We start from the raw sequence: 26,765 nt of genomic DNA, 5'->3' as shown, positions 1-26,765 counted from the left end.
GGCGGGGTTAACCCTGGACTGGTGGCCAGCCAATCACAGGGCACATATAGACAAACAACCATTCACACAGAGACGGTCGAGGGTGGAATCGAACTCGGGTCTGCTAGCTCCTGGCACTAACCGCTCAACCACTGTGCAGCCATGTTTTAATATTGAATCACTAGTTTATCTATTATTCAAATATATTTTAGAATAATCCACTTAGTTAATATGCCTTATTTTCCAATATTTTCCATCAATATAAGGTGTTATTTACAATACTATACAATTTGATCAGTTATTATATTTTTTGCACATTTTTTGTTTACAGTGTACATACATTAAAATATGTTATTTCAATATTACACTATATATCAATATTTATTTTTTTCATATAAAATCAATATAAAATTCATATAAAATCAATATAAAATTCATATAAAATTTATATAAAATCCCATACACATATATTTATTTATAATATGATATAGCATTTTCATATCATATTACTTAATTGGTTTATGTTTTTTTTAATCAGGTATCTAGTTAATATGCCTTATTTTCCAATATTTTCTATCAATATAAAGTGTTATTTACAATATTATGTAATTCAATCAATTGTTATAGTTTTTGCACATTTTTTGTTTACAGTGTATATACATTAAAATATTTCAATATTATACTATCAAAAGTCAATATTAATTTTTTTTCATATATCATAAAACCCCATACACATATATTTATTTATAATATGATATTGCATTTTCATATCATATTACTTAATTGGTTTGTTTTTTTAATCAGGTATCTCGTTAATATGCCTTATTTTCCAATATTTTCTATCAATATAAGGTGTTATTTGCAATATTATGTAATTCGATCAATTGTTATAGTTTTTGCACATTTTTTGTTTACAGTGTATATACATTAAAATATTTCAATATTATACTATCAAAAGTCAATATTTAATTTTTTTCATATATCATAAAATCCCACATATATTTGTTTATAATATTATATAGCATTTTCATATCATATTACTTAATTGGTTTATGTTTTTTTTAATCGGGTATCTTTTATGCATATATTCCCAAAATTAATTAATCTTCACAAAGTCTGATATAACCATATATATAACATATAATATAATAAAAATAAATAATATAAAAATATAAAGATATATATATAACCATATAATGATGTCCAGACCTTAGAGGCCTCCTAGCGATGCAGACACATCACGACCATCCGCCTCCTTAGTACTCCGTCCATGTGATAATGTTCTAATAATAGCTATTGATAGCTGTGAAGGAACCCCGTGACAGGCCACTATAATGCATTTTAGGCTGCAAATGAGAACAAAAGACAATGAAATGAAATATAAACACAATGTTTCTAATAATAAATATATCATCATACAGTATTGATTATGTTTTTGGATCAACAAATCAATGGATGTTTTTTTCTGGTAGGAGGGAGTGGAAAGCTGATAGAGATCCGCACATCACGTGGTTCCGTTTTGAAGGGCAGGATTTGTTGAATAAAAAAACAAACAAACAAAGCTAATTGTATCACCTGAAAAGGGAACGACGAAGGATGCAAGATGCATTGTTAGGAAGGAGCGCTCAGCATGCCGTGTGACGCTCATGCTTTCCTAGTGGGTATCTGGCTATTTAGAGCAGGTCGCAGCTTAACGTTGCCACTATGCTGTGTTTGGCAAGATTAGCGTAAGCATACGGTGGCAGCGACAAGGAAGACAGGAAAGGATTTTTCCTTATGTTGTTATGAGTTCAAATCCCTCTTGGATGAACGTGACCTTGTAAAAAAAACACATCGACAAGCAAACAGGTCTTTTGAAGAAGAGGAGTTTGTTTTTGTGAAACCATGGGAGTCGTGTTTTAGCCGCCGCATTAATCGTTTCCAGATTTGAGAATCTGCTGCGTCGGCCTGAACGGGAGTGTGTGTTTTTCATCTCTGTTTCAAGACTTGAACCTGAACTTTCTAATGCAGACGATCTATTACCTGGATATGGTCGTTCACGTGCGGGTTTTGTTTGGATTTCATTTCTGAGGGATTTGCCTTTTCGGCCTCAGGTGTGGGGAGTCTCCAACGGACATCCAGTCAGCGCGGTGCCATGACCTACCAAAGAAACAACTTGGCTTTGAACACGGCGGCCACCTACGCGGATCCTTATCGCTCAGCGCAGTACCGGCCTTGCGACTCCAACTACGGTCGTCAACCTGCTGTCGTGGACGATGCCACGCGTTCTCCATCGATAGACAGCATCCAGAAAGATCCCAGGTAGGTTCCGGTTTTTGTTTTCAATGAATCCTTCACCAAAGATGGCTTTACAGCACTTCTATTAACCTCTTATGCAGTTCATCGTCGGTCACAGACTTGCTCATATGCTAAATTGCTAACATCTTCGCTGCACTGGGTGCTTTGCGTTGATATGGGAGGCTAAACAGTGCCGTTGGGGTGTTTTTGAAATGTACATTTTTCATTCTTTCAACTCTCCTCTCCGCTCCTCACCGTGCCCTCCCAATTATAATGTCCGCCTAATGGCTTTTCTGCTTGATCGGCAGCGATTTAATTTTACTATTCAAAAAAGTGAATTTCTTTCTGCGTAGTAAGTAACGCTGTCTCGACTTTGCCTGGCCAGCTAACAATAGATGCTAGCAACACATAAAGATGCTTCATCTACACTTGTTGTTTAGCTAGCAGGGCTGATTTTGCACATTGGGAGCCTTGCTTGGCTCCATATTCATATTCATTCATTTTGTACTGCTTATCCTCACGAGGGTCGCGGCGGTGCTGAAGGCGGGGTACACCCTGGACTGGTGGCCAGCCAATCACAGTGCACATATAGTCAAACAACCATTCACACTCACATTCATACCTATGGATTAATTTGGAGTCGCCAATTAACCTAGCATGTTTTTGGAATGTGGGAGGAGAACATGCACAGACATGCCCGAGGGTGGAATCGAACTCGGGTCTCCTAACTAACCACTTTGTCTTGTCTCTTTTTTTGTCAGGGATCTCCAGTTGACGTATTGGTATTTATAATTAAAATAATTATAATACAAAAATAGGGCTGCACAGTGGTCCAGTGGTTATTGTGCAGATAATTTGGAGTCGCCAATTAACCTAGCATGTTTTTGGAATGTGGGAGGAAACCGGAGTACCCGGAAAAAAGAACATGCAAATTCCACAAAGAGATGGTCGAGGCTGGAATTGAACTTGGGTCTTCTAGCTGTGAGGCCTGCACGCTAACCACTCGTCCACCGTGCAGTCCGTGCGGTTCCATATTAATATGTGTTCATCAGTACTCCTGCCTATGAAAATGCATAATTTGAAGTATTGTTGGAGTTTTTGTTAGCAGTCTTGAGTCTCATCTCAGCAGCTTGGGTCAAAGGGGTTCATCACAAAGTGTCAGGATTCTCTCAGTTTCTTCGCCTTATGCCGTTTTTTTCCCCCCACCTCTGAACTTGTGTGTGCAGAGAGTTTGCATGGCGTGACCCAGAGCTGACGGAGGTGATTCACATGCTGCAGCACCACTTCCCCTCAGTGCAGGCCAATGCGGCCGCTTACCTTCAGCACCTCTGCTTTGGTGATAACAGAACAAAGGCTGAGGTAAGCACACGAGTGTCAATGGTTAAAAAACATGCACGTCATTGGTTATTATGCTGTGAGAGGAGTGCACAAAAGGATATCAAATATAATTTTTTCCCCTGTACTTTTCTATGGTAAATGTCACATAGATGATTCACACACTAATGGATAGCATAACATTATATATTTTTTTGTTGCATATATTCTTTACTCCCAATGAAAATGTACATGTAGTACCAGTATTTTCATCTCCTCGTCTGTGATCACAAATTATTAACGGGACACTATAATGCTCATTTTGGGGGATTTTTAAATGATATAGGATCCCAGTGTTACACTAGTAAGTACTAGTTGTAGTAGTAGTACAGTGAAACCTCATTTTTCACCAAAATTTTTCTATTGTTTTCTATCATTTCTATCATTTCTTTCTATCTATCTATCCATCCATCCATCCAGCCATCCATCCTTATACATACTGTACACCCCCAAAACATTTGGCTGGTAGTGTACATCTGAGTACTTTTGTTGAAATCAATACTGTTTCCTCACCTTTTTAGCTTCTCTTGGCCCCATGGTGGGTTATTCAACAGTCACGCTCAATAAAAAAAAATGGCCAGACATTGAGTAACCAACGTACAGGGTGCTTTGTTTGGGCACTCGATTCCACGGAATGATACAGTACACAGTGGACTAGTTTGTTATGCGGTATATTGTACGATATTCAAGACTGTGTACAAAAACCGAGCAACATTTTTGCCTAAAAAACAAATCATACAAAATGTGTGACGTTCTAAAACCAAGGTTTTTTAACTTGTTGTATTTTGCAAAGGTAGCTGTGATGTACTTCAATGTGACTTTATTAAGCACTTTGGAAATAAACCATTACTATTATTCCATCCATAATCAATATTTTTGTGTTTGTTCTGTATGTTTTGACTCTCATTGATTGTCGCCCCCCCCCTCTCCCACACAGGTGTGTAGACTCGGTGGCGTCAAACACCTGGTGGATCTGCTCGACCACAAAGTCCTAGAAGTCCAGAGAAACTCCTGTGGAGCTCTGAGGAACCTTGTTTACGGCAAAGTGATGGATGACAACAAGATCGCTCTGAGGAATGCGGGAGGCATCCCAGCTCTGCTTCGACTACTGAGAAAGACCGCGGACGCGGAGGTGCGTGAGCTCGTCACAGGTAAGTCGGGGCAAATCTTGTTTACTTTTTCCGCACGGATCGCATCATCAGACGAATTAATAGACGCCTCTTCTGTTTTGTCAATGGAGCCCAATAAACAGTGTATAATGTTTGGGATCAGGGCGGAGCCGGGATAAGCAAGCCAAGACATTTGGCTCCCAGGTGGTTGAGTCAGCTGTTTTTGCTCCGATTCCGCCCATGTTCCAACAGTCTCACATTACAGGTCCATTGAGTATAGCCGTCATGAAATAAGAACAGACTGTAATGCGGTACTGGAGTATATTTTCTTGGAGGAGATGGAATGAAATGGGATTCCCTTTTTAACTAAACAACTCCTTACTTAGCTTCACATGACTGTGTCTATATTTAAACAAGATCCAGAACGGAGTTTTCACTCTGAATAACAAATAGATTCAAGATGTCGAAAGTTGTGTGTGACTGACGCAGTATTAAGAGCTTTCATTTTAACACTACATTGTTAATGTAGTGTTAATGAAAAACGACCGACTCGTCAAGTTCTGGTCCACTGCTTTTGTTGGCATAACATTGAAAAGCCAAATAGGTTATTTCAGTTTATGTCGACTTATGTTGCAGTACTGTTAACATTATTATCATAAACAAACAACAGTAACATGATTAGCCTGGTTACACAGCATTAACTCATGTACTCGGCATGACGACAACGACAACAACAACAACGCAATTGTGCGTTGTTGTTGTTGTCGTCAAGAAATACAGGAAGTGGGGCTTTTCAAAGTTACATATTTTTGTGTGAAAATACAACATTGGGTGCTTAAAATCTCAATAGTTGGGCCGTATACTTGTAGAAAATTCATTATATTTTCCTTTCATTGGTGAAGCTACACAGGAAGTTACACAGGAAGTCATCAGAGGAAAACTTCCACTTGCATAAGTGGCTGTTCCAGCTTCATATTTAACACACTTACTCACACTCCACAAACCAACAGCAGCCGAAAAGCCTACCTCACTCACGGTGCAACCAAATTTATCACACATAACACACAATGTAACATTACCACTGGGACTATGCATAATTCTTACTAATATACATACCAAACAATACTTTTTTTTATACATATGTATAACCCGCAAGTCATGCTGGGGAGCCCACACTCACATTTCCCCAACAGGAAGTTACTCAGAAATGTGTTACTTGTGTTATTTTTTGTTGCACTGTAAGTGAGGGAGGCGTTTAGTTTGTGTTGGGAGTATCAATATATATATATATATATATATATATATATTTTTTTTTTTTTTTATATAAGACTAAGTGTATGTCTCGGGTACTCTATCATGCATGACATCATTACTGTTTGAAAGCAGTCAACGATGTTGATAGACAGTTGGTTAACGAGCTGGTAGTGACAAGTGGCTCCTGGGAGCTCCAATGGGAGGTCCAGGTGCTAGTTATGCTTCATTAAGACTAGCCACAAGAGGAGGCCACCCCCCTGCCCCAGGTCAGGGGTCATGTTGACCGGACACATAATTGTAGCCTCATACCTGCTTGTTTTTTTTCCTGCAGCTGTTGCCCGCTATTGCTTTGTTCCTTTAGGGTCACAAGGTCGAGCCCCTCGGCACTGTCATTTGTCGTTTTTAGTGAATCGAAGCTTGGAATTAAAGACTTGAGGCTTAGTTGTGAACAAAGTGGGTACGCATCTTGGAAAAACATTCAAGGAGATTAACAAGTTGAATCCAGCTCTCTAAGCTTATCCTCCACCAACCCTTTTGTATTAACTACATTACCAAACAACAAATATGGTGCCATAAAATCAAAGGTGAATAAAATGAAATGTAATCATTTATTTACACACTGAAGACTGCACGGTGTACGAGTGGTTAGCGCGCAGGCATCACAGCTAGGAGACCCCAGTTCGATTCCACCCTCGGCCATCTCTGTGTGGAGTTTACATGTTCTTCCCGTGCATGCGTGGGTTTTCTCCAGGTACTTTGGTTTCCTCCCACATTCCAAAAACATGCTAGGTTCATTGGCGACTCCAAATTGCCCATAGGTATGAATGTGAGTGTGAATGGTTGTTTGTCTATATGTGCCCTGTGATTGGCTGGCCACCACCCGAAGGCAGCACCCCCGTGACCCTCGTGAGGATAAGCGGTAGAAAATGAATGAATGAGTAAAGGTGTCCAGTGTTTATGTAACATAAACAGTTTTTCATTTATAAGTCACTCTGGAGTATAAGTCGCAGGAACAGCCAACCTATGAAAAAAAGTGCAACTTATAGTCCGGAAAATGCGGTATTACTGTACATATTTTATTACTATAATATTATATTACTATATACTATATTATATACTATACTATAACTATATATACGCTATAGTTAGAGCTAGTTCTTTATATATATATATTAATAACGAATGGCAGAGGTTGAGAGGTACTGTATATTCCCTGAGGTGATGCTCACCATGACAGACTTTGAAAACCCTTCTCCTTAGGATACTTGGGAATTCTCAGGCCTGCTCGGGATTTGCATAGCAAGCAATACATGTGTTAAGAGGCAGAGAAACGTCCATGGTGCACTCGAGCCGAGTATGTCCATAACTCACGGGTGACAGTTACAAACTGCCGTGTTGCCATGTTCACAGGTGACGTGACCCGCTTTAGAAGCAACGGCTCCGTGTGTGTTTACCTTAGGTCAATGTTATGACTCCATGACCGGCGGTCTGTCCTGCGTAAAGCGTAAAAGCTCAAGAGGGCAAATAGAGTTAAAAGCCAACAGCTGCAAGCACTGAACCATAAACCAACAATACTTCTAACCGGCCAATTGTTTGAGGTAGGCTCCCGCGGTATAAACTATACATGCTATCACAAAAGAACGCTTGTTCTTTAAAAATGACTACTTCAAAAATAATTAATTGGGGATTTTGGGTTTGTTACCGACTATCTTTTTCCGAGGACACCCGAAAGCATCTTGCCTTGAAGTATTCTGGGAGCAAAGCCAAAAGCGTTTATCTTGGGACACAGGCATATTTATGTTAAGTCTGGCATTAGCGATGAGCTTTTGGCAGCTTGAAGATTATGTGCAAGGTTCAAAGCCAATGCAGATGTCAAGACAATCAAATCGTTTCAATTTCTACCGATGGTGACATGATCTACTGAAATGTCGACAGTAGCTCAGAAAAGTTTCAGCGTCCTTCTCGATATAGACGATGGACTTAGAGTAGTCAGTGTACATCTTATATAGCAGTTATGGATGAAAACTTGTTTACAACAATCGAAATATGGTAGAATACGATACTGTGGAAGACATAACAGAAAATAAGCCATTTAAGATACAAATAAGACTTTCTCTTTCAAAAAGAGGCAGGGAGGCTATGGATGTCCGATAATATCGGCCCACTGATATTGGTATAAAAATGTAATATATCTGCAAATATACTGCAAATATACGAGGCACAAGCAAGGTTTTTTCCTTCAATACTTCCAATTCCCAGGGCGAAAGCCATCAATTGCGAAATCATGAAGTCTATCGCATTGGATAAATGACTAATTACTCGTTTAATGGGAACAATAAGCTGCAGATTAACTGACTAAAAAAATATTTGTTGTAAATTCATTCATTCATTTTCTACCGCTTCTACTCACGAGTGTCGCGGGGTGCTGGAGCCTATCCCAGCTGTCTTCGAGCGAATTAAACCCTGGTCTCCTAGCTGTCAGGTCTGCGCGCTAACCACTCAAATACCGTGCAGCCAGACACCTTTACTCTTCTTGTTTATTTATTGTGTAGCTGAATAACCATTGTGTTAGCAGATCTTAATCAGCCTGTTCTCTATTCTTTTATTGTTACAACTTGCCTTCCAAGAAGACGTAAAATGTAAATATAATAAACATAATGTAAAATAAATTACCTGCAAAAAATGCGACTTATACTCCGGAGCGACCTATAGTCCAGAAAATACGGTGTATAGTATAGTTATAATAACTAGCGCAGGCCTCACAGCTAGGAGACCCGAGTTCAATTCCACCCTCTGCGATCTCTGTGTGGAGTTTGCATGTTCTCCCAGTGCATGTATGGGTTTTCTCCGGGTATTCCCGTTTCCTCCCACATTCCAAAAACATGCTAAGTTAATTGGTGACTCCAAATTGTCCATAGGTATGAATGTGAGTGTGAATGGTTGTTTGTCTATACGTATGTGCCCTGTGATTGGCTGTTCCAATTCCAGGGTGTACCCCCGCCTCTCGCCCCTGAAGACAGCTGGGATAGGCTCCAGCACCCCCGTGACCCTTGTGAGGATAAGCGGTAGAAAATGAATGAATGAATGAAAAGTAGTAGTGGTCTCATTATTGAAAATGAAATGCTGTCATGGCGTTGTGGGATTTAGTTCACTATAGATGGGAATAGGCATTGCTTGGCAGGCATATAGCTGTCAGCAGTGTGTGTGTAAATAGGCTCCAGGGTCATATTATAGGCTGTTATCATCTCCATTGGTTCAATTAAAGAGGGGAGTACTGTGAAGGGAGAGGATATAAACCACACAGGTTAATAATAAAGTCGTCATAGGAGTTCTGGTTGGACTAGCAATTGCTGTGTGATATTTTGTTGAGCACTTAGACATATTGTTGTGCGAGCGTTCTCCCATGTTTATTTGCAGCAAGGTTTCTGGTGTCCCACTGTAGTCAGGATGTGCCGCGGCATACAGCCTGGCAGCGAGAGTCATCTAATTAGAGGAACATGCTACATGCCGGATAATCCCTGACAGATGCGGACTCAAACACTGCCAAGCGTGATTATCAGCGGCTACCATAAAGTATATTGGAATTGTAAGGCAGCAGGACATCATGATTTAGTTTTTCATTCATTCATTTTTTACCGCTTATCCTCACAGGGCACATATAGACAAACAACCATTCACACTCACATTCATACCTATGGACAATTTGGAGTCGCTAATTAACCTAGCATGTTTTTGGAATGTGGGAAGAAACCGGAGTACCCGCAGAAAACCCACGCATGCACGGGAAGAACATGCAAACTCCACACAGAGATGGCCGAGAATGGGATTGAACCCCGGTGTCCGAGCGGTGAAGTCAGCGTGCTAACCACTCGACTGACGTGCAGCCTGATTTAGTTTTCATTCATTCATTTTCTACCGCTTTTCCTCACGAGGGTCGCGGGGGATGCTGGAGCCTATCCCAGCTGTCTTCGGGCGAGAGGCGGGGTACACCCTGGACTGGTGGTCAGCCAATCACAGGGCACATATAGACAAACAACCATTCACACTCACATTCATACCTATGGACAATTTACCTAGCATGTTTTTGGAATGTGGGAGGAAACCGGAGTGGGATTGAACACTGGTGTCCTAGCTGTGAGGTCTGCGCGCTAACCACTCAACCACCGTGCAGCCTGATTTAGTTTTTGTTCCAGATTTTTTCCTTCATCACCCTGAGTGGGCATCTCTGCATGCTTCCTCCCACACTGTGATTGTGTACCAAAGTCACTTAGGATAGTCAGGATAGGCGGCATTGAGTACGGATAGATGGACCCTAAGTAGGTTCTACTACCGACATGTGTCTTAACTCCCCAGGGGTGCTGTGGAACCTGTCGTCGTGCGACGCCGTCAAGATGACAATCATTCACGACGCCTTAACCACCCTCACCAACACTGTGATCATCCCCCATTCCGGATGGAACAGCTCCACGTTTGAAGAGGACCACAAGCTCAAGTTCCACTCATCACTGGTGCTGAGGAATACCACAGGTTGTTTGAGGTAACAGGCTCATTCACACACATGTGACACGAGCGCCCCCTTGCGGATGAGTGCAGTTATTGCAGCCATTGTGAAGCCTGGTTCATTTTGAAGGGTGGCCAAATGTAAAAGCGGATGAGTCGCATTTGCAAACAATACCTGATTTCTATTTGTACCTTTTGTGTTCTTTTGCTGTGAAATGATGATCATTTTGCAGATGATGTAATGCCTGTTTGGGTTCTGTTTGGGACCACACACACCTAGTACACAAAACAGCATTGATTCTCAACTGGGGGGGGTCGCAAGTGTTAATCTTGTCTTTTTATTGATTATTGATAACCTGCTGTCATAGAAGATCAGAGACCAGTATGGGATTTTTTTTTTTTTGTCAAGTCACTTCCAAATTTGCAAGTTATATTTAAATCCTAAATAAATATACAAATCCTCAAATTCATCAATTCAAAGTCATTTTCATGAAATCAAATATATATCAGTAATTTGAGTTGCCGCTTGTCAATAAGAAGTGGATCTCGAAGCAAAACCATTTGAGAACCACCGCACTAGATCAGTGTTTTTCAACCTTTTTTGAGCCACGGCACGTTTTTTTTTTACGTTGGAAAAAAATTTGCGGCACACCAATAACCAACATTATTTGCTTCTTTCAGTTTTTTCCTGATTACGGACTCGTCACAGCAGATCCTTTTGATCGGCATACTAATTTAACCAACAATGTTACAAAATGGGGGCGGCACGGCGGTCTAATGGTTAGCGCACAGACCCCACAGCTAGGAGACCAGGGTTCAAATCCACCCTCGGCCATCTCTGTGTGAAGTTTGCATGTTCTCCCCGTGCATGCGTGGGTTTTCTCCAGGTTCTCCGGTTTCCTCCCACATTCCAAAAACATGCCAAGTTAATTGGCGACTCCAAATTGTCCATAGGTATGAATGTGAGTGTGAATGGTTGTTTGTCTATATGTGCCCTGTGATTGGCTGGCCACCAGTCCAGGGTGTACCCCGCCTCTCGCCCGAAGACAGCTGGGATAGGCTCCAGCACCCGTGTTACCACACGGACGAATATTACATTGCTCTGCCAGTCTTTACACCAATGACATAATATTAGCAGAAAATTATTAATACATATTAATAAAAAAAAAAGTGATATTGAATAATTCCTCACGGCACACCTGACGATTCTCACGGCACAGTTGTTGAAAATCACTGCACTAGAGAATGATTACACAAGTAGAACACACACACACACAATGTTCTGGCACATCTTGAATGCACGTGTGCACGTGTGTTTGCGTTTTCAACAGGAACCTGAGCTCAGCTGGCGAGGAGGCCAGGAAACAGATGCGTACCTGTGAAGGCCTGGTTGACTCGCTGCTCTACGTCATCAAGGCTTGTGTAAACACTTCAGATTTCGACAGCAAGGTACAATGCAGGACACATCACGGTCACACACACACACACACACACACATATGTTTAGCTATGAGCAAAACATGTTGTCACATGTGAGGAAGCCATCCGGGGTAAAATGTACATACTGTACTTGGTCTGAACTATTGAACTATTTGCATTGTGTATGTTGCTTTTGTTAATGTTTTCTCAAAGGAGTGTGTGTGTGTGTGTGTGGTATGATAGGGTTGTGAAAAACAGTGCATTAATGGCTAGTTTGTTTCATTAATTACATATTTAATTTTGCATAATTATCACATATGCAAACAAAATAAGTGGATATTCTTGTAACTCTTAATGCGGAAGTACAATTAGCATCATTTAAGTACCGTATACTCGGAAATCAGATGAAAATACACTTGGAACGTAAATACAGCGCAGCCCCTCATTGCTTATAATAACATAGGAAGAAAAGCTCAGACTTTCTTTGAGGCGGTCACTTGGCGCCACATTCCGGTTTGCATGTATTACACTTCCAAGGACAAAATACATTCATTCATTCATTCATTTTCTACCGCTTATCCTCACAAGAGGTGCTGGAGCCTATTCCAGTTGTCTTCGGGCGAGAGGCGGGGTGCACCTTGGACTGGTCGCCAGCCAATCACAGTGCACATATAGACAAACAACCATTCACACTCACATTCATACCTATGGACAATTTGGAGTCGCTAATTAACCTAGCATGTTTTTGGACCTTGTGGGTGGAATCGAACTCGGGTCTCCTAGCTGTGTGGCCTGCACACTAACCACTCATCCTGATTGCTTTTCATTCATTCATTCATTCATTTTCTACCGCTTTTTCCTCACGAGGGTCGCGGGGGTGCTGGAGCCTATCCCAGCTGTCTTCGGGCGAGAGGCGGGGTACACCCTGGACTGGTGGCCAGCCAATCACAGGGCACATATAGACAAACAACCATTCACACTCACATTCATACCTATGGACAATTTGGTGTCGCTAATTAACCGAGCATTTTTTTGGACTTTGTGGGTGGAATCGAACTCGGGTCTCCAAGCTGTGTGGCCCGCACGATAACCACTCATCCTAATTGCTTTTCAATGCAGAAAAAAATCACAAATATGCCCTTGTAGTAGTGTGTCTTACAAGGATGTTCTCATCTTCTCTGTGCCCACCAGATCGTGGAGAACTGCATTTGCACGCTGAGAAACCTGTCCTATCGGCTGGAGCTGGAGCTGCCGCCATCCCGACTGATTGGGGTGCAGGAGGTCGATGGCCTTCTGGGTAGCGAGTCGCCCTGCAAAGAAGTGACCTCCAGCTGCTGGGGAAGGAAGAAGAAGAAGAAAAAAAAGAACTCGCAAGAAGATACTGTGAGTATGAAACGTTTGATACCCGTATTATGACACCATAAGTTGCACTCCGGCTAAATGCAGTGCTTGTTTTCCTCAGTGGGACGGTGTGGGGCCGATTCCGGGCTTCTCCAAGCCACCCTCGGGGGCTGAAATGCTGTGGCATCCTGCAGTGGTTAAGCCTTACTTGACGCTACTAGCCGAGAGCTCAAATCCCTCCACACTAGAGGGCGCTGCTGGGTCACTACAGAACCTTTCAGCAGGCAACTGGAAGGTATTATGTTGCTGTTTATTTTTGCATGTAAATACCGAAACCCAAATATCAGAAACAGCTCTCAGCGTGACTAAACCACATTCCAACCGCAATAATATGAATATGAATATAGAATTTCTCTTTGAAAATGATGCAAGATGATGTCAATGCTTACTAACACCTACCGTTTACCTGCGTGGCTGCAGTTTGCAGCTTACATCCGTGCCGCAGTGCGTAAAGAGAAAGGACTGCCTATTCTCGTGGAGCTGCTGCGAATGGATAACGACCGGGTGGTTTGTTCTGTGGCCACTGCGCTGAGAAACATGGCACTAGACGTCCGTAACAAAGAACTCATAGGTGAGGGGTCACACGATGACATATGGGACCGTTAAAATTTGATCTTATTTAAATGATGCATATTCATATGCACATGTTCAGAAAAAAAAAATATATATATGAACTCCAGAAGGGCAGTAGCTGCATATTCAGCAGTTTTTATCTACCTCTGCATGCACTATAAAATGTGCATGCTCCTTACTGCTATTACAACATTGGTAATGGTAATGGTTTAATTTCATTTGAACATGCATCAGATTACAATTGAATGCATCACATAATCAGTTCACAGTTCCACATGTCCAAAAGGAGTAGGAAGAAGCAAAGCTTATTAAATCCTACCCCTCCATCTGGTACTTTTACAATCAGTAACTGTTACATTTGTTCACTTCCTGCTTTCCTAATATAGTTTAAGTTTTTTTGTTTGTTTTATTTTTTAAATATTTGTCCTTTTTGTAATTTTTTGTAATTTTTTGTAATTTTTTTAATTTTTTAATTTTTTTTAATTTTTTAAATTTTTTAAATTTTTTGATTTTTTTTTTTTTTGTCCCGTACCGAAGTACGAGGTGATATGTCCATCCAATGACATAATGGGTACCATAGTAAGTGTCAATATAGTGATATGTATAGCACATCTTGACTGGTTCAAGACACTTGTTTTCCACTCTAAATCACCCATCCATCCATTTTAACCTCACTCTAAATCATTATTAAAGTTAAACAAAAATCATCCATAACTGAGAGTATGATATACTGTAGCGTATATGAAGTGACATAAGTTAATATACATAAACATGTCTCACTTTCATCCCTCCCTCTGCTTTATCAGGGAAATACGCCATGAGAGACCTGGTCAACCGCCTCCCCGGAGGCAACACCACCTTGCTGTCAGACGAGACAGTGGCAGCCATCTGTTGCACCCTGCACGAGGTCACCAGCAGAAACATGGAGAACGCCAAAGCGCTGGCGGACACGGGCGGCATCGAGAAGCTGGTCAACATCACCAAGGGCAGAGGAGACAGGTGTGCTAATGCAGCATCTGTTTGTCAACAACACTTTCAGCCAGGCTGGATTGTACACTTGGCTGTGGTGTGCTCAAATGAACTGCTGTCGTCACATGCAGTTGCTTGGTGTAAAATGTTCCAGACACATAGTGGGTTTTTTGCACAAACACACACACACAATCATGAGCCCCCTGTCGCCACAGGGAAGGTGGTTTTGTGTTCATTGAGGTCAAAATGTCACAGTGGAGTGATGGAACAGCATTTATTTCTGGCCTGCTTTACAGTCTATTCCTTTCACATTCCCTCAGATGCCCTCAATGATATACATATACATACATATACATTAGGGTGCATCAAATTTGAATGGGAAATTTTAATTTCATAATATCAATTTGGGCGGCACGGTGGTCGAGTGGTTAGCGCACAGACCTCACAGCTAGGAGGCCCAGGGTTCGATTCCACCCTCGGCCATCTCTGTGTGGAGTTTGCATGTTCTCCCCGTGCATGCGTGGGTTTTCTCCGGGTACTCCGGTTTCCTCCCACATTCCAAAAACATGCTAGGTTAATTAGCGACTCCAAATTGTCCATAGGTATGAATGTGAGTGTGAATGGTTGTTTGTCTATATGTGCCCTGTGATTGGCTGGCCACCAGTCCAGGGTGTACCCCGCCTCTCGCCCGAGACCAAGACCGCTGGGATAGGCTCCAGCACCCCCGCGACCCTCGTGAGGAAAAAGCGGTAGAAAATGAATGAATGAATGAACATAAAAATGTCTTCTGCAAAGTTTTGAGGAAATCCATTGAGATTTAGTGGTGCCACCTCACACATAAACTTTTGTAAAATTTCAGAAAATGTGCAATTTTTAGTCTAATTGCCAAAAATTTGACCTGGAAATGTTGAGTAAAATGAACTTCTATACAACATATTTTTTTTAATATGGTTATTAAAGTAAATATATTAGTTTTCTCTTTGGGCAGAATTCAAATTTCAAGGTTCTCCATTCATTTGTCCTATTGACAAAATGAATGGAGGTAAATGGGACATGTTCACACGGCCTTACCCTGAATTTTAGATTAAAATTTAAACACATTTAATTTAATTTAAATTTAAACAGTGTTTAAACATAAAGTTTAAACACTTTGTTTTTTTATTTTATTTGTATTTTATTGTAAACACAAGGGGCAATAGTAACATATTTAAATAACAATTCATGGCGACCATTGAGCACCTTTTTTCCACAAAAACAGATGTATGGTGGCACCCCTAAATAATCATGTATTGGAAAAATATTTTGTATGTGTTGTTTCTACATACGTATATTGGATCACTTTTAGTACCCGGCCATATCAAAATTCAATAATTGTGTTTTTTGATGCACCCTAATATATATATTAACTAATTAACTTTTGTGTGTATTTCAGATTCTCTCTGAAAGTGGTCAAGGCAGCTGCTCAAGTGCTGAACACGCTATGGCAGTATCGAGATCTACGGGCTATCTACAAGAAAGTAAGAACATGTTCTAGACATCATGATGAGTTCTAAAGAAATTCAGTGTGGAAAAGGTTAAAAAGCCATTTCTAAAGCTTTGGGACTCCAGCGAACCACAGTGAGAGCCATTATCCACAAATGGTGAAAACATAGAACAGTGGTGAACCTTCCCCAGGGGTGGTCAGCCAACCAAAATTACCTCAAGAGCGCAGTAACGACTCATCCAAACGGTCACAAAAGACCCCAAGGCAACATCCAAAGAACTGCAGGCCTCACTTGCCTCAGTTAAGTCATTTGTCATTTGACAAGTCAAGTCATTTGTTCTTGACTCCACCATAAGAAAGATACTGGGCAAAAACTGAGAACATTAAGGCTCGGTTTTGGCAGAAAACATCTTGATGATCCCTTAGACCTTTGGGAAAATACTCTGTGGTCTGACGAGACAACGCTGCATATCGACAGTAAAATATGGTGGTGGTAGTGTGATGGTCTCGGGCTGTTTTGCTACTTCAGGACGCTTGACTACAGTTGTTGGTGCTAAAGGTGGCCCAACCAGTTATTGGGTTTAGGGGGCAGTCACTTTTTCACACAGAGCCATGAAGGTTTGGGTTTGATTTCTCTCTTAATAATTAAAACGTTTTTTTATTATTATATAATAATAATAATAATAATTATTATTATTATAATTATTATGGGCCCAACCATAATAATAATAATAATAATAATAATTATTATTATTATTATTATTATTATTATTATTAGATAGCCCTTTAACACCAACAACTGTAGTCAAGCATCCTGAAGTAGCAAAACAGCCCGAGACCATCACACTACCACCACCATATTTTACTGTTGATATTATTAATATTAATATTAATATTAATTAGAGACCATCACACTACCACCACCATATTTTACTGTTGATATTATTAATATTAATATTAATATTAATATTAATATTAATATTAATATTAATATTAATATTAATATTAATATTAATATTAATATTAATATTAATATTAATATTAATATTAATATTAATATTAATATTAATATTAATATTAATATTAATATTAATATTAATATTAATATATAATAAAAAACGTTTTAATTATTAAGAGAGAAATCAAATCCAAACCTACATGGCCCTGTGTGAAAAAGTGTGATTGCCCCCTAAACCCAATAACTGGTTGGACCACCTTTTTTTATTATTATTATTATGATTATTATTGTTATTGTTATTGTTATTGTTATTGTTATTGTTATTGTTACAATATATTATTATTTTGTGTTCAGTTGTTTTGTCATTGACTAATATTTAAATGAGTTGGATGATGTGAACCATTTAAGTGTGACAAACATGCACAAAAATAAAAATAAAAAAATCACGCCATTCTATTTGAGACTAGTGCTTCCAACAACATTTAGTTTCGACCACCAGGGTTGAATATTTCTGTATTGAACTTGAACAATGGACTTGTTGCTGATAATATTCAGATTCTGCATAAAATTTGATATCAAATATGCCTCCATTTTTGTGTATTTTCTAACAGGATGGATGGGCCCAAAACCATTTCCTCACTCCTGTGTCAACACTTGAACGGGACAGGTTCAAGTCGCAACCTACCCTCCCCACTAGCAGTATCCAGATGTCCCCCCTCAACCACCCTGGTGGGGTTTATGGTCATTATAGTCTATAGTCCAACCTCATGCAATGTTCCACTCATTTGCGTCTTCTCTTCCTTGTAGCTGCCAGTGCCATGTCGTCTCCTGCAATGCTGGCCGTTCGAGACCACAGAGACACTATCCGAGATTATCAGAGAGCACAGTCAACTATGCAATTTTATAATTACCAAGTGGACAACAGTATTCACAAAACACAGTATACAGGTATGCAAAATATTCTTCATAACGCCCTTATTTATTGAACATTTTATGTCTTATGGCGACTCCAAATTGTCCATAGGTATGAATGTGAGTGTGAATGGTTGTTTGTCTATATGTGCCCTGTGATTGGCTGGCCACCAGTCCAGGGTGTACTGGACTAAGCAGTAGAAAATGAATGAATAATGTATTAAGAACATTTACCGTATTTTCTGGACTATAAGTCGCTTCCTTTATTTAATTAATTTAATTTAATTAACATTTTGTGTTCAGTTGTGTTGTCATTGACTACTGAAAAATGTAAGTGTGACAAACAATAAGAAAAAATAAGAAATCAGGAAGGGTGGAAACACTTTTTCACACCACTGTAATCATGATTATTAAATGGCACCGTCATTGCCATCAAGTTATAACCTTTTTCTCCATAATAATGATTTATTCTCTTTAAACTACAACTTCTATCTTGTAATATTATGACTTCGTTATTGATGTTTAATGTTCTGAAAAAAATGCATTGCTGTCCATTGGGGGGCGTCCTGGTACAATCAGTACTTTTGCTCTTGCAGAGTCAGCAAATGAGCGTTTGCATGAATTACTACAAACATAATACACCAGTTTTTTATGCCGATTCCCCATTCCCAAGACTAAAATACACTATTTTGTAATGGCGATGGTCCGCGCAGCAGTGAAGTGGACCCCCCCCCTGCTACACAACGGTGTTGTTATTAGTAGGGGCGAGGAGCTTGAGTGGGTACGCAGACCCACCAGAGCCAGATGAATGCTGGCAGGAGAAACAAAATGAGCTGCAAGCCGCTGCTGTTTGCGCAGTGCACGGCCAAGTGGAAATTGGCTTTCTGGATTCCTCTGGCGAGACAACGTGCCAACAAAAATACCCATCCCGTGGGCTATGTAAGCAACTGAAAAGCAGCCGTCCAACTCTATTATTTGGTGACTTTGTCCCCTCCCTTCATTCCAACCACAATGTCTGTTTTGATGCAGTCATTTCATGTGATATGAAATGAAAGGCCTAATATTTTTGTGCTTTTATTGCAGGGTCTGGAAAGCCTTCTCCGTATTATTATCCATCACCCACACGGGAGGAGCCCAGAAGAACGCAGGTAAATGATTGGTTCTGTACACTCTGAAAAGTAATTCAGAGTATCTGTTGACACCACTTGATTTAATACATAAATGCAATGTAAAAAAATGTAATTAATTGATTTACATAAACTTTCCAAGTTGGTAACTTTATTTTTTTATGTTATGTTCAAATAATAATGTTGGCTATTACATGAACTTAAATTAGCATGTCATATACACTCAAATGTTATTGTTGGTAAGCTTAAAACAAAATTCAAGTTGCCATGACTTAATAAAATTAGCTTGTTAACATAATATATACACACAGACATATATATATAGTATATATATAAAGTTACTGCTACTTAAAAAGCTGTGTGCATTGTTATTATAATTAAGTAGACAACAAATTAAACTACTTGAAAAACTACTAAAATGATTAAGTCAGTTGACTTGCCATATTTCTTTGAGTTACGAACTTAAAAACTTATGTCTCTATGACAACAATTATTCAGTAAACATTACTTAAAATAAGCTTTGAGTGAAGAGAAAAAGCTCATTTGTGCAATGCAATATTGTTTGTTGGTTCAAAAAAGCAATTTCAAATTAAAATGTCATAACTAAGAAAGACTAATGGAAACTGTTGCGTTGATTTTTTTTTTTTGTTGAGGCTAAACATTTATTTTTTGAGTGTAAAGTAGACGCCCAAATTTGACAGCAGCAAAACATTACTTTGTAGTTGTGACCTTGGCTTTAGTAAAATGACAGCTATTATCTCATATATTCATTTGTTTTTTTACCGCTTATCCTCATGAGGGTTGCGGGCATGCTGGAGTCTATCCCAGCTGTCTTCAGGCAAGAGGCTTTTATGTAAAAAAAAAAAAAAAGACATTATGACACCATGTCTGTCTCCTTCTGTCAGCCTTTGTATTATGCAGACGATGTGGGCAGGAGGAACTACGACCCGTACAGAATGTATGTGCAGCACTCGCACGGCTACGATGACCACCCCTACATGGATGAGGTCATCACATACGCGCCCACCTTGGACTACAACTCCCAGCCTCATGCACTGAAGGCCAGCACCAACTATGTGGACATTTACGCCAGCACACGGAGACCCTCCTACCGCGCCGAGCAGTACCCCGGTTCCCCGGACTCTTGGGTGTAAATGGAGCACACAAAGAAAGAACACTTGTTATGAAATGGGCTTTAAAAAAGTGTGTGTGTGTGTGTGTGTGTGTGTATGTAGGGGAGTTGACTTGGCAGAGGGAATCATGGAATGTGCCAAAACGAAGGAAATTAGGGAATGTTCTTCAACTAGTTAGAGGAGAAAAAAAATCACACTGAGAGACAAAACTGGACATGATTGCCAGTCCTGCTTTGTTTAGATGTTAGATTTGATTTTTTTTTTTTGTAGCTTGTACTAGCGCAGCGAGGGAGTGAGTCATGTGATGAGAGGATCTACAGGAAGAGTCAAAGATGGAGATTGTGTATGTGTTGAAGCCAAAATTGATCATGAACTTATCAAAAAAACAAATTATAAAAAAGTTTGAGGTGAAATTGTACAGGCTGTTGTACAGAAAGATGAAAGTATGACTCGTACTTGCTGTTGTACCGCTGTCTTTGCTTTCTTTGTAAATAGAGAAAAATGTCATGTTACCTGGTTTACACTCATCTGCACTGCTAAAACAATGAACTTGTGCCATATTAAAGCTCTAGAAATATATAATTATGAAGAAAAACAATGGTATCATACAATCATTATCAAATAATAAAAAGGACACTTTTGTTTTTTAAACTCTGTCAACCTTTTTTCTGACACCCACATTTGACATTTTTTGGTACAACACTGATGGAAAAATGTGTTAACATTACCATGAAAGTGTGGCCCGACTTTTTTTTTAATGACCCACGTCAAGTAGAATTTAACAAGAAAAAAAAACAATGAATAAAGTCAGAATATTAAGAGAAAAGAGTTGATCTAATGAAAAAATCACAATTTCACAATAACAAAGTAATATTATGAGGAAAAATAGCATCACTTCAGTACCATAGAGTTGATTATATTAAGAAAAAAAATCCTAACAAAGACCAAAATTGTAATTTTTGAAAAATTATATTCTGGAAAAAGTTATGTCACAACAACAATGTTAAAGTATGGGAATAAAGTCATAATTACTTGGATCATTGGGGAAAAGAAACAGCAAATAAAGTCAGAATATTAAGAGAAAAGAGTTGATCTAATGAAAAAATGTCACAATTTCACAATAACAAAGTAATATTATGAGGAAAAATAGCATCACTTCAGTACCATAGAGTTGATTATATTAAGAAAAAAAAATCCTAACAAAGACCAATGTTGTAATTTTTGAAAAATTATATTGTGGAAAAAATTATGTCACAACAACAATGTTAAAATATGGGAATAAAGTCATAATTACTCGGATTATTGGGAAAAAAACAGCAAATAAAGTCAGAATATTAAGAGAAAAGAGTTGATCTAATGAAAAAATGTCACAATTTCACAATAACAAAGTAATATTATGAGGAAAAATAGCATCACTTCAGTACCATAGAGTTGATTATATTAAGGAAAAAAAATCCTAACAAAGACCAATGTTGTAATTTTTGAAAAATTATATTGTGGAAAAAATTATGTCACAACAACAATGTTAAAATATGGAATACAGTCATAATTACTAGGATCATTGGAAAAAAAACAGCAAATAAAGTCAGAATATTAAGAGAAAAGAGTTGATCTAATGAAAAAATGTCACAATTTCACAATAACAAAGTAATATTATGAGGAAAAATAGCATCACTTCAGTACCATAGAGTTGATTATATTAAGAAAAAAAAATCCTAACAAAGACCAATGTTGTAATTTTTGAAAAATTATATTGTGGAAAAAAACAACAATGTTAAAGTATGTGAATAAAGTCATAATTACTAGGATCATATATACATATTACATGAATAAGTTGTATTCTAACTAGAAAAAAGACTAAATTTTACAAGAATAAACTCACATTGTTGATGAAACAATGTCTTTATATGCTTAATAACAGCAAAAGTGAACATATATTTGTAAACGCCAAATTAGCTAATGTACTTAATGAAGTGTCCAATGAGTGTTTACCTTATATGGCATTAACCGGAAGTGCACAGGTGTTTCTCATTGAGTGGTCAGCTGACGTCACTTTTAATCAAGAAGGACTTTATATGCGTTTAAATCACGAACCAATGGTCCAATGTCGTTGTTAAATAAGCGTCTCTGGCTCGTCGTGTTATGATAGCGTGTTAGCACGGAGGCGTTTCTTTGGCAGGACGTCAGCTGAAGTTGGAGCATAAAAAGTGTGAGAGCGGCGAGTCGAGCTAAGAATTTCCACACAGCGATTTAACCAGGAAATAAAAAAAAAACAAAAAACTGAAAACATGGTACAGCAAGGCAACAAATGTGGCGTTAAAGACGACCTTCTGCTTAAAGCGGGACATCCTCCTGCAGGTAAAACTTTTTTTGTGGACTTTTCTGTAGGTTTTGTTTTGATTCGGGTTGTTCCTCTCTGCCCATTAAACCGTGTACTTGCTTTTTAGCGTCATTTCTCACAGTGCCGCTAAAGTACTTTTTTTTCGATTTGACAAAACTTCTTGTTAGAAAAGCCTCAATGGCGTTATTGTGTAAAAATGTCCCCAACCCCCTTCTTTATTGCTAGCTAGCCTCTGGTTCGCCGCCAATTCAGCCTCTTTGTAAACACAAGCTAATTTAGCCATGAAACGTTTCAATATACAGTATATTCTCTGCTTTTTATCATATTAACATATTGCATAACATCTTACCTGCTCTATCGTCTTTTTAAAGGTTGTTTTTTTTAAAGCATGATACTTATACTGTACATAACTGTACTGTAATGGTCGTACTACACCAACTGTTAAAAGGATTTTAACTGCTGGAGCCTATCCCAACTGACTTTGGGTGAGGCGGGTACACCCTGGACTGGTCGCCAGCCAATGGCAGGACACGCATGGACAAACAACCATTCACACTCTCATTCCCGGGGGTGGCGTCCTAAGCAGGGAAGCCCGATCTTCTTTAATTTATTTCAGACATGCATACTATGTTACATTAATGTATCTCACATATAAAATACACTTACAATATCTATTTATATACTTTTTTTATGTACTATGCTACTTATACACACACACACCTCGTTACTGCATGTCTGAAAGGAGCAGGAAGAAGCAAAGCTTATTAAATCCTACCCCTTCTCCACGCCAGAGCAGTTACCAATTCAATAAGTGATTTTTTTTTCCACACATATAATCACAGAATCTTACATAAGACAAAACAGAAGAAGAGTGGGAACATCGGACACCCCAGCAAAACCCCAGAACATTGCCGTAGCACACCACCAACCCACCTGGCTCCGACCCCACTAGCCCCTGAGTGCACCCACCAAGTGCCCAGCAGTCCCCGCACACCCCGCTGCCCTCCAATAACTCCTCCCGGCAGGTCCCGAAGCATTCCCAGTCCAGATGAGACTAGTCTCTCCTTGGTCTTCCCTGAGGCCTCCTAACGGTCGGCTGTGCCCCGAAAATCTCCCCAGGGAGGTGTGCCAGATGCCAGAGTCACCTCATTTGACTCCTCTCAAAATGTGGAGGAGCAGTGGTTCAACTCCAGAGTTTTTCTCCTCACTAAGGCCGGGAAAACTCATTTCAGCCGCTCATGACCACAGGTCAGGTCAGGTTAGGAATGTAGATCAGCCGGTAAATTGAGAGCTTTGCCTTTTTGGCTCGACTCCCTCTTCACCACAGCAGACCGATGCGGAGTCTGCATCACTGTAGACGCGGCACTAATTCGCCTGTGGATCTCGTGTTCCATCTTTCCTGAACCTGTGAACAAGACCCCGAGGTACTTGAACTCCTCCACTTGGAGTGGGGGTATCATCACCGACCCGGAGATGGCGCTCCGGTGCTGTTTTAAAATCTGTTTTTATAAACATTTGTAAAGTTGCACTGTATTACAGCATAGTGAGGAATTGTATTTTTTTATATTGCCATTTTTGTGGTGTTTCCAGTGAAGGCTGGAGGTAAACGGGTGGTGAAGAAAAGTCTGGAGGAGGCCGGCACCCATGGGACTCCAGAGAAGGATTCAAGGAAGCCTGAAAAATCCAGGTAGGGTTACTATTCAAACTCTTGGCACACTTTAGGAACACCTTCTCATTTTTATGAGATCTGTAACTCCCTCGGATGTGCAACAATCAGACCACAACTAGTTCCTAGTGAGAACTAAAAGGGGTTCAAACAGATACAAAATACAATAAATTACTGGTCATGTAATACAAATATACAGTAACATTTTGTCTACAAATTAGTTTTTATCATTAACCCTTTTTCTTTATAATCATGCAAATAAACTTTATTACATACATTTCCCTCAACAAACCATCACATGATTAACATTAGCTGGTACAGCAAATTGTAAACTACGACACTAAGAGACTGAAACAAAAATACAAAACATATACTGTACCTTAATGGCTGCACACATGCCTTAGGAGGGAATTATAGAGATGATCTTGAACCTTTTGAGCGCTAAATAGTGTGGCAACAACTGAGCTTATTTTCTATTAGTGTAACAACTAAACATGCACATGTGGAAACGATGATTTTACAGAAAAAATGTTCCGCCTCATTAACTTATGCGCCTAGGTAGGAACCAAAAATGAAAATAATTAGGAACTTAAAACTGATAGCATGCACTGACTGAGAGGCAGTTACAAGAGCTGTACCAATGTATTGTATTTCTTCAATTAAATTTACTGTCCCCTCAAAAGAAGACAACCATTAATGTCCTACAAGAAACGTTCCCTCAAAAGCCGTGTTCTCGGCAAACAGCAAATCCTGATTTTGTTCCTGAATTTGATCCTCTTTCAGCAGGTCTGTTTCCACTGCCAACAGGATGCAACGAGTCGGACTTCTTCTGTCAGGAACTCTTGACAAGGTGAACAACTTTTCAATTTGTATTCACAACGCAGAACACTTATTTCCCCCCGAAAAATATTTCCAGTTGAGCCATGACTTCCCAGAGACGCCAGTGAGCGTGAGGCACAGCAGAGTGCGACCTGCTGTGGAGAAGCTGCACTCTCCTCGCTCCTTCTTCATCCAGCAGCCCAGGAAGTACTGAAGGATGAACATATAAGCCTCGTGTGCTTGTAGATAAGCAAACCTTCTTCTGTTTACACTCTCCGGTATATCCAGCCTCCGTGTCCCCTTTTTGTAGCTAGTGGAACACTCTTTGTACTGCTTGATACTGTTAATAAAACAAATATATAACTTTGTATTGTTTTTAATGCTATACCACCCAACGACCTCAAGGTGGCGGCATAGGGTTTAAAAGAATGGTTAATATCCAACAGTGGTAATCTAATGTAATTAAATTTAAAGTCCTAATAAATGAACATTTATGTGGTGTAGAACTGCACATCACACTGAGAGGTGTCTAATATTACTATTTCCTGTAGTTTGAACCAAAGAATATGCCAATTTGAATTTCCATGCATTCTTGGCAAAAATAGTATATAACTTTGGGTAAGACCATGCAGGGAGTTCTTTCAGTTTCTGCGGTAATGGAACAAAAACTTAAAATTAACAGTTGAAGATTTGGTTTGAGCATACTTGATTCCTGTGTTCCCAAGAGACTAGCAGGAATGTTGCTCCAGGTGGTGAAGATGGCTTCACACAGGGCGTCCACTGTCTGGAACTGATGTCCATTTTTTTAAACTTTACTTGCCATCCATCCCTAAATGTTCCAAATTGGACTTGGATCACGGGAACTTGCAGGATGGTCCAAAAAAGCGATGCTATTCTTCTGGAATAAGTCCATTGTCAAAGGGGCATTGTGAACTGCAGTGTTGTCCTCTTGAAAAACCACACAGATGAGGAATGCCCCCGACATCTCCACATAGCCACAGCCGTTTGACACCCCTGCACAACCTGAAGTTCCATTGAAGGAAAAAGCACCCCATGCACCGTGCCGTGTGGAAAACATCTCAGATGGGCTCCTCGTGAAGTAGACAAGGTATTTGAAGATCTTATTAAATCCCTTCTCAGATGCCATCTTATGGTTATCAGACTGCATTCAGCACCAGTAACAAGGACCAGTGACATTTTGATCAGGTATTCCACAGCCTATTTTACTTTGCTTGTTTCCAATAAATTAATTGCACAACATTTTTGTGTCACTCCCATTTCTTTTTGCATTTTGAAGCTCTACGTCCAATCTCCGTCACATCCCAAAATACCTCTGACATTGTCGGTCATAATTGTTATCTTTACACAGCTTTTTCAGGTACATACCTCTGCAGAGGTCATAGACACGTTGCAGCAGTTGGTGGTCCTGACTTTTTGACATGCTACATTTCACTGGCACTAGTGTGTGTCTG

At 39.6% G+C, this 26,765-nt stretch overlaps 2 protein-coding genes across 10 annotated transcripts in view; both read left to right on the top strand.

Annotated features, from left to right (window-relative positions):
* Positions 1–20,857, top strand: part of pkp4 (plakophilin 4) — a 71,825-nt gene extending 50,968 nt beyond the window's left edge. For all 8 annotated transcript variants that reach the window (XM_078795065.1, XM_078795066.1, XM_058081418.2 and 5 more), the window contains 14 exons: positions 2,073–2,280; positions 3,483–3,615; positions 4,568–4,781; positions 10,347–10,530; positions 11,825–11,942; positions 13,103–13,294; positions 13,374–13,547; positions 13,733–13,883; positions 14,692–14,884; positions 16,287–16,371; positions 17,907–18,024; positions 18,103–18,243; positions 19,291–19,355; positions 20,240–20,857. In XM_078795065.1, the coding sequence (XP_078651191.1) occupies positions 2,073–2,280; positions 3,483–3,615; positions 4,568–4,781; positions 10,347–10,530; positions 11,825–11,942; positions 13,103–13,294; positions 13,374–13,547; positions 13,733–13,883; positions 14,692–14,884; positions 16,287–16,371; positions 17,907–18,024; positions 18,103–18,243; positions 19,291–19,355; positions 20,240–20,488 (2,225 nt within the window). In that variant the 3' untranslated portion in view covers positions 20,489–20,857. The remainder of the gene's footprint in view (positions 1–2,072; positions 2,281–3,482; positions 3,616–4,567; positions 4,782–10,346; positions 10,531–11,824; positions 11,943–13,102; positions 13,295–13,373; positions 13,548–13,732; positions 13,884–14,691; positions 14,885–16,286; positions 16,372–17,906; positions 18,025–18,102; positions 18,244–19,290; positions 19,356–20,239) is intronic.
* Positions 20,858–22,518: 1,661 nt separating this feature from the next.
* Positions 22,519–25,661, top strand: dap1b (death associated protein 1b). Of its 2 annotated transcripts, none has more exons than XM_058082320.2 (4): positions 22,519–22,825; positions 24,399–24,495; positions 25,261–25,324; positions 25,391–25,661. In XM_058082320.2, the coding sequence occupies exons 1-4, from the start codon at positions 22,756–22,758 to the stop codon at positions 25,505–25,507; spliced, it is 348 nt and encodes a 115-aa protein (XP_057938303.2). In that variant the 5' UTR covers positions 22,519–22,755; the 3' UTR covers positions 25,508–25,661. The 2 variants fall into 2 exon arrangements, with proteins under 2 accessions (XP_057938303.2, XP_057938302.2); XM_058082319.2 differs by having other exon boundaries at positions 22,522–22,825; positions 25,258–25,324.
* The last annotated feature ends 1,104 nt before the right edge of the window (positions 25,662–26,765 follow it).

Source organism: Doryrhamphus excisus, linkage group LG12 (assembly GCF_037039965.1).
Source record: "Doryrhamphus excisus strain RoL-2023G ecotype Guam linkage group LG12, RoL_Dexc_Guam_v1.1, whole genome shotgun sequence".
In the NCBI taxonomy this organism is placed as follows: Eukaryota; Metazoa; Chordata; class Actinopteri; order Syngnathiformes; family Syngnathidae; genus Doryrhamphus; species Doryrhamphus excisus.
The sequence above is the reverse complement of the archived record's forward strand: the minus strand, read 5'-3'. Positions and strand labels throughout refer to the sequence as shown.